Source organism: Ipomoea triloba, chromosome 1 (assembly GCF_003576645.1).
Source record: "Ipomoea triloba cultivar NCNSP0323 chromosome 1, ASM357664v1".
NCBI lineage: Eukaryota > Viridiplantae > Streptophyta > Magnoliopsida > Solanales > Convolvulaceae > Ipomoea > Ipomoea triloba.
This window is the reverse complement of record NC_044916.1, coordinates 16,669,859-16,678,521: the sequence shown is the minus strand read 5'-3', so window position 1 is coordinate 16,678,521 and position 8,663 is coordinate 16,669,859. Positions and strand designations below refer to the sequence as shown.

At 31.4% G+C, this 8,663-nt stretch overlaps 2 protein-coding genes across 2 annotated transcripts; both read left to right on the top strand.

Annotated features, from left to right (window-relative positions):
• The first annotated feature begins 303 nt into the window (after positions 1 to 303).
• Positions 304 to 1,060, top strand: LOC115999576 (basic form of pathogenesis-related protein 1-like). The gene has a single exon (XM_031239421.1). It carries the CDS (start codon positions 388 to 390, stop codon positions 883 to 885), a length of 498 nt encoding a protein of 165 aa, XP_031095281.1. The 5' UTR covers positions 304 to 387; the 3' UTR covers positions 886 to 1,060.
• A 6,326-nt stretch (positions 1,061 to 7,386) lies between these two features.
• LOC115999275 (basic form of pathogenesis-related protein 1-like) lies at positions 7,387 to 8,144 on the top strand. Its single transcript, XM_031239133.1, has one exon. The coding sequence runs from the start codon at positions 7,472 to 7,474 to the stop codon at positions 7,967 to 7,969; it is 498 nt and encodes a 165-aa protein (XP_031094993.1). The 5' UTR covers positions 7,387 to 7,471; the 3' UTR covers positions 7,970 to 8,144.
• The last annotated feature ends 519 nt before the right edge of the window (positions 8,145 to 8,663 follow it).

Sequence of the window (8,663 nt, the reverse complement as noted above, 5' to 3'; positions counted from 1 at the left end):
AAATATATATATTCTCGAACCTTAACTTTGTCGGAAAAACCGAGGGGTTACAGTCTGGCAAGGCAATGGCAACCTTACAAATACCAGAGCTAGTTTTTTTCTAACTACCTAACTTTCTTCCTATAGATACTCTACCTAGAAATATTTGTGTTTCCTTATTAAATGCATCAATCCATATTTGTGAGGTGACAATTATTCTTGTATTTGTAAGCCATAGAAATTATTAAAAGCAATCCATTCTTTTAGGATACATACATTCCTATAAATACCCTATAACCCAATGCCAATGGCCATTATATTGTATCTCTGCAGAAAGACTACATTTTTCCATTTCCTCTAACTTTTCCTTTTTATTGCATCTGATCTGCAAATCACAATAAAAAGGAAATGGAGTTTTCTTTTCTGCAGGTCTCCATTGCCATAATTGCCTTAGCCGCCATTGCCCAGCCATCTTTTGGACAGGCCGCCTGTGACCCTGATTGCATTAAAGGGTTTATTGCTGCACATAACGCGGCCCGAGAAACTGTTGGCGCTCCACCTGTTAAGTGGAACACCACCTTAGCAGACTTCGCTGAATCCTATGCCACCAAGAGGTCTGCTGACTGTGCGGCGCAGCACTCACAAGGGCCATATGGAGAAAACATCGCAATGGCTTCTGCCGAATTGTCTCCGGCGGATTCCGTGAAGTTGTGGATGGATGAGAAGAAATACTATGACCAGGCGTCGAATTCTTGCACCGGCGGAGAGTGCCACCATTATACGCAGGTGGTTTGGCGTGACAGCGCGAGTATTGGTTGTGCTAGGGCTACGTGCAAAACTGGTTGGATGTTTGTCACCTGCAACTATTACCCTCCAGGCAACTATGTGGGCGAACGTCCGTATTAAAGACAATTTTCTTTCATGATTAGTATGATCTTGTGAAATGCAACAGTGCATTATACAAGAAAAAATATAAGTATTTAAAAACTACAATATTATCACTAATGTATTAACATGAAACAAATATTGTTTCATGCATGGATGTTGATTCAATTCAATTTTGGAAATTTTCTTTTTCTTCTGGCTAGCTATACTTGATTTTTTTTTTCTGGGTTCTTGTATACTACCCGGTATCCCACCATTGTGAGTTCAATCATACTTGTAGAGTTATCTATTTTCGAAGAGCACTCTTTAATACGCTGAAGTCAATTAACTACATTATTTATGGCATTAAGATTAAGTAATTAAAAACTTTTGCCTAGCAATTTGATAAGAGATTCTGGAAATGACTAAGAAAAGAAGGGCAATTGGATATAAGAGATTATGGTTGACTATTGCAACGCTACAAAATGGCAAGAAAAGAAAGGGAATGAACATAGAGTTTGATTTATTAAGGCATAGAAAAAGTGAGGTTGTGAAGTTAGTATGCAATAAAAATATATAACATTGGCTAGTGGGAACGGACGGGCCCCGTTCCAAATTTCTCTTTATATAAGAAAGACTAAACCTTGCTAACAAAGATTTATTATACACAATTGTGGTCACATTCAAAACTTCAAAGTTGGTCTATATTCCAATCATATCTTCATGCTCGGATGAGGTTAAAATATGCCTTGCTTGTTTGTCTCATATAAAACATCAATAACTTGTCAAGTAACCTTAGCACAATTAATGAAAATCAAAGAGTATTTAGGACACTTTATCACACACATATGTTGTTGAATTGATTAACTATAAGATTTGACAGAAACATTATTAGAAAATGAACCAAGAAATTAAAATCTAGCATTAGGAATCTTATTTACTACTTTTTCTTAATTCATAAAATCATACATCTAAAGTAATCCTTTTTGGGTTGTATGTAACCCACAATTTAAATGATTAGTGTTCGTGTGCGTGGGTTTTCCCCATCACCTAAAAAAAAAAAGGATGAGAGGCAATTTTGGAATAAACATATATTTTCCTTCTCCTTTACCGGCTTGATATGATAAAAATATCTCTTTGTTTTCATTTTTGATAAGAGTCATAGAAGCACACAGGCTCTAGAAGTGAAATTGTTATAACATGGACCAGAGTTTACATTGTGGATTAACTCTGGTCTAGAATTAAACCTCCTTGAATTGGCCAGGAAAAATTAGGCATGGGCTTCACCAGGATTAGCTTGGTTCGGGATCGTCTTGGTCTGATTAAAAAAAAGCCCGAGCCCATCTCGTAACTAGCCTAGGATTGGGTGTAGGCACGACCTAGGCCCCTAACTATTCCATGCACGGCCTAGGCTCGAACTTTGGCCTGAACGAGTGTGAATTAAGAAATAAAGGGCACGTTTACTAACTGGAAATTTTCGCCAGTTTTATGAAAATTTGGAAAATTGGAGAACAGAAAACAGAAAACATGTTTACTAGCACAGTTTTCCATTTTGAAAACAGGAAACAATTTTTCAATTTTCTAGAAAACTGAAACACTATTAAAAATTGTTTTCTAAATGGAAAACAGAATCATCTATCATCTATTAGACTATATGTCACTATAACAACATTCTCACCATTATTTACTTACATATTTATTCATTACTATGATTATATTTATTATCATCTTCTTTTACTTATCATCATCAACTATCTTTTATACTTGCATTACTTATTTAAACATAACTTATTTGCTTATGCTTAAAATTATACATCATTCACATTATCAAAATTTAAAATTGAAATCCATACCATGTTTTATATTTTGATTGAACTCAATTGATTATTGGTTCAGATATTTTTAATTATGTTATATCGAATACGAGTTTGGTCCAGATATCGGATATCAAACTTTCACATATATTATTATATTAGAATTCAAAATAAATATTATATATTATATGCATGCCATTCAAATGAATATATCAAAAATAGTTTAAATATTAGCTCAAAAAATATTAATATTATTTAAACTAAATTTTATGTTAACTTAATAGGTTATTAGTTATGTCTTATAAAAAAATAAATTTGGTTTGGATATCAAATGTAAAAATTTTACATATATTGGACTTACAAGTGAAAATTATGTTTATTCTATTTAAACCAAATATATTTTAAAATAATATAAGGTCTAAAAATCGCTCGAAACTAAACTTATGTTAATTTTATAACGTTAATCTAAAAAAATAAATTTGAAAAAATAAATGTTAGTAAACAAGCTAGTTTTCTAAACAGAAAATACAAAATGGAAAACAGAGAATGAAAACTGAAAAATTAGAAAACTGGAAATAGAAACTAGTTTTCATTTTCTACTTCTTTCAACACTAGATCTATAGATTGAAAATGTGTTAAATGAGATACATACAATAAAAAAAATTAATTTTAAATATTGTGTGCACAACATGAATTTAAAAAAAAAATCTTTTTAATTTAGATACACCTACCATCTTTTCAATAAAAAAAAGATACACCTACCATCTTCAGTGAAATTTTACATATAAGTCGTTATGTGAAATTGCTAAATAATGAGGTAATTAATAACTACTTTGTACAATAGTTATCTAACTAGTGATGCAAGCGTAATTATCTCTAAATTATTGACCATACATATATATCTTAATGTATCGGAATATTAAGAGCAAACCCAATAAAAATAAATAGCAAACTCAAATTAAAAGTCTTTTATAATTTTTTTAATATATCAATCTAACATAATTTTGTGACTAATAATAATCAAATAAACTTTATAATACATGTTATAATATTTATAAGCTATTAACTTTTATAATGTACTGTGTTAATAAGTTAATCAACCTAACGTAATTTAGTGATATAAAAAAATGAAGTTCAAAAGGTATTACAAGTATTTTCAAAATTTTTAATATTATCAAGTCTTATTTTAAACAAAAATATTAATTTTTAAAATGTTTGCGTGAATATATATTAATCAACATTATCTATATGTCAATGACCAATATTGACTCCAAATACTACATTGTAACATAGTCAGTAAAGAAACATTATATTAAAATAGAATTGTCGTTTTCAGAACGTCCTTATTAAAGACAATATATTGCCGTGAAACAATATTTGTTTCTTGCACGGATGTTGATTCAATTCAATTTTGAACTTTTTCTTTTTCTTCTGGTTACCTATACTTAAATTTTTTTCTGGGTTCGTGTATAATACTTGGCATCCCACCATTGTGAATTCAATCATATTTGTACAGTATAACTCCTATCGAAGAGCACTCTTTAATATGTTGCACTCAATTAACAACATAATTTATGGCATTACGATTCAGTAAAACTTTTGCCTATCTAGCAATGTGATAAGAGATTATGGAAATGGCTAGCTAAGAAAAGAATGGCAATTTGATATAAGATATTATGCTCGATTATTGCAATGTTACGAAATGGCGAAGAGTGAGATTGCTCTGTTAGTATGCAGATAAAATATATATAACATTGGCTTGTGGGAACGAGCTCTTTTGGAATAAACATATATTTTCCTTCACTTTTAATGGCTTGATATGATCAAAATATCTCTTTGATTTCATTTTTGATACGAGGCACCAGAAGCATACAGACCCTAGAGGTGCAATTATTATATTATACCATAGACCAGGGTGTACCTTGTATTGTAGATTCTGGTCTAAGATTGAACTAGCCCTTAATCGGTCTGGAATAACTCGGCATGAGCTTCGCTTGGATTAGTTTTGATCGAGATCATGTTGGTCTTATTAAAAAAAACAAACTTGGGGCCAAGCTCGAAACTGGCTCAGGACCAAGTATAGGCACACAAATTATTGTGCGGACCATAATAAAAAGTACATTGTTAATATACTAATTAAAAGTATATTATTCGTGTACTAAATGTACATTATACAAAATAATGTACTTTCAGTACTCAAATAATATACTTTCCCTTAGTATAATGTACATTTTTAATATACTTAAAGTACATTATTTTTGTCGTATTATGATTAAAATAGAGTAGATGAGTTGAATTTTCCGTTTTGCCCTCCATTTTAACGCCATTTTGACGTCAATGATAACTGAGGACTAATATGGCTTAAATTTCAATAGTCGAAGGACCAGTTTGGGTTCAATTAAAAGTCGTAGGACCAATTTGAGAAAAGATCATAGTCGGAGGACCATTTTAGGAATTAACTCAATTTTTAATATTACAAGTCCTATTTTTAACAAAAATATTAACTTTGAAAATGTGTGTCTCAATACATATTAATTAACATTATTGTATTAAAAAAGTTTAACTGCCTCAATTGGTCGAGGTTCGAATTCCGTCAAACGTAGAAAAATAAGGGAAAATAAAAGAATTCAAAAAATATTGAAAACATTAAAGTTTGTAATATTTATAAAATTGACATAAGTTTTTATTTCTTATTTTTTTAGCAATTGATCATCATAGATTGATGTATTAGATCAGTTTATACTTATCAAAGGAAACATATATAGTTTAGATTTGACCATATATATATATATAGAGGGGGGGAGGGGGGGGGGAAGAGGCAAGATCAAATGACAACATGGTCTTCGAGTACAAAATGAAGATTAATCTCAGTTATCAATAGTTGGGGATTTTAGCAAAAAATCACGAGGTCAAATGTTCATAATGGTAAGATCCTAGCCATTCATCAGGGTTCAAACTTTAGAAATACATTCTATATGTAAACATTATAACTATCAAACTAATACATAAATCATAAGTGTTTTATGTAGTTTAATATAATTTTCAAACTTTTATACTCTCTCTGTCCAATTTTTGTTTCTGATTTGATTAACGAGGCTTGACTGAAGTCAATTTTTTAATCAAAATTTTCAGAATACTAAATTTAGTATTAATACACAAAATTTATATATTTTGAAATTACACTAAAAGTACACTTAAGCATAAAAAATTAAATTTAAAAATAACTAAAAAAATACTATAGAAAATAAACAAAAAAGAAAGAGTTGGTTTTACTAATGAATAGTAAATAGGAGGTACCAATGAAAGTTCAATCCATAAGGCACTATAATATATGCATACATGAGTTTTAGATTTACTATATAAATGGAGGACGAATGTTGGAAATTTCTATAGTAATGTAAATTAATGTTTCAGATGTACTACTATGAAAGCATAAATAAAATTGGGAGTTGTGCGTTATAAAACTTTAAGTGCGCGTGGTTTATGTTTTAAGGTGTTTTATTTGTGTGCTTAAAGTGCGTGATTTGTATAGTTAAGGTGCGCCATGTAATGCTTAAGGTGTATAACCGCACAACCGCAAGGAAACCCTTACCCCCTTTCCTACACACACACACACACACACACACATATATATATATATATATATTTACAATCAAATGAGACAACACCTTCCCGTGAGACAATGTGCGACAACGTGAGTGCACACAGTTTACTATGCGGATGCACACAGCCTAAAGTGTGTGCACTTATGTGTGTATATATATATGTGTGTGTGTGTAGTTCAATTTTAACCTTTTAACAAAAATATATATTATATAAGTATAAATATAAAATAAAATGTAATAAAAAAAATTTTGAAATATAATGCATACAAATTCAACAAAGAATAAAAAATACAACTCAAAATTTAATATATATAAAAGTAACATTTTTAGTGCATGTTACATTTATATACAAAATTATTCTCCAAAATTTTGATGTCAATTTCTTATAAAATTTTATTTTTAATTCCAATTAAAACCTATCAATAGATTCAAAAGCTTAATTATCAAATAAAAATATGTAACCTAGGTTTGTTAAAAAAATTTTAAGAAATGATTTTAAAGTTACCTTATTTGTAATTTTTGATGCTCAACTTTGAATGCTATATATACCCTGTCTTTGGATCAAATTAATTTATAATAAACATCTCGATCTATTATTCTAATGACTACATAAATTTATATACATGGAATTTTGTAGGAGATTATGTTGAATTGGGCATGTTATGTGTTTAATTGATTATCTCAGTATATAACTGATTGCAAGGCCTTTGGTGAATGGCCAATTGGCAAGGAGAATGTTGGATTTGGTTATCTTGGTAAGTGCAAGGCAATTGAAAACTATAAGTATCTGTTCAAAACTATACCCACCAGCAGCAGAAGAACATCCATTGAGCAAGGAAATTTAACAGGAATGGATTTAAGCACGTACAGAATTGTCTGGCAAGGCAATGGCAACCTTACAAATACCAGAGCTAGTTTTTTTCTAACTACCTAACTTTCGTCCTATAGATACTCTACCTAGAAATATTTGTGTTTCCTTATTAAATGCATCAATCCATATTTGTGAGGTGACAATTATTCTTGTATTTGTAAGCCATAGAAATTATTAAAAGCAATCCATTCTTTTAGGATACATACATTCCTATAAATACCCTATAACCCAATGCCAATGGCCATTATATTGTATCTCTGCAGAAAGACTACATTTTTCCATTTCCTCTAACTTTTCCTTTTTATTGCATCTGATCTGCAAATCACAATAAAAAGGAAATGGAGTTTTCTTTTCTGCAGGTCTCTATTGCCATAATTGCCTTAGCCGCCATTGCCCAGCCATCTTTTGGACAGGCCGCCTGTGACCCTGATTGCATTAAAGGGTTTATTGCTGCACATAACGCGGCCCGAGAAACTGTTGGCGCTCCACCTGTTAAGTGGAACACCACCTTAGCAGACTTCGCTGAATCCTATGCCACCAAGAGGTCTGCTGACTGTGCGGCGCAGCACTCACAAGGGCCATATGGAGAAAACATCGCAATGGCTTCTGCCGAATTGTCTCCGGCGGATTCCGTGAAGTTGTGGATGGATGAGAAGAAATACTATGACCAGGCGTCGAATTCTTGCACCGGCGGAGAGTGCCACCATTATACGCAGGTGGTTTGGCGTGACAGCGCGAGTATTGGTTGTGCTAGGGCTACGTGCAAAACTGGTTGGATGTTTGTCACCTGCAACTATTACCCTCCAGGCAACTATGTGGGCGAACGTCCGTATTAAAGACAATTTTCTTTCGTGATTAGTATGATCTTGTGAAATGCAACAGTGCATTATACAAGAAAAAATATAAGTATTTAAAAACTACAATATTATCACTAATGTATTAACATGAAACAAATATTGTTTCATGCATGGATGTTGATTCAATTCAATTTTGGAAATTTTCTTTTTCTTCTGGCTAGCTATACTTGATTTTTTTTTCTGGGTTCTTGTATACTACCCGGTATTCCACCATTGTGAGTTCAATCATACTTGTAGAGTTATCTATTTTCGAAGAGCACTCTTTAATACGCTGAAGTCAATTAACTACATAATTTTTGGCATTAAGATTAAGTAATTAAAAACTTTTGCCTAGCAATTTGATAAGAGATTCTGGAAATGACTAAGAAAAGAAGGGCAATTGGATATAAGAGATTATGGTTGACTATTGCAACGCTACAAAATGGCAAGAAAAGAAAGGGAATGAACATAGAGTTTGATTTATTAAGGCATTGAAAAAGTGAGGTTGTGAAGTTAGTATGCAATAAAAATATATAACATTGGCTAGAGGGAACGGACGGGCCCCGTTCCAAATTTCTCTTTATATAAGAAAGACTAAACCTTGCTAACAAAGATTTATTATACACAATTGTGGTCACATTCAAAACTTCAAAGTTGGTCTATATTCCAATCATATCTTCATGCTCGGATGAGG

Excerpts from the sequence above, each read along its gene's own strand:
- LOC115999576 (XM_031239421.1), top strand. The coding sequence starts at position 388 with ATGGAGTTTTCTTTTCTGCAGGTCTCCATTGCCATAATTGCCTTAGCC.
- LOC115999275 (XM_031239133.1), top strand. The coding sequence starts at position 7,472 with ATGGAGTTTTCTTTTCTGCAGGTCTCTATTGCCATAATTGCCTTAGCC.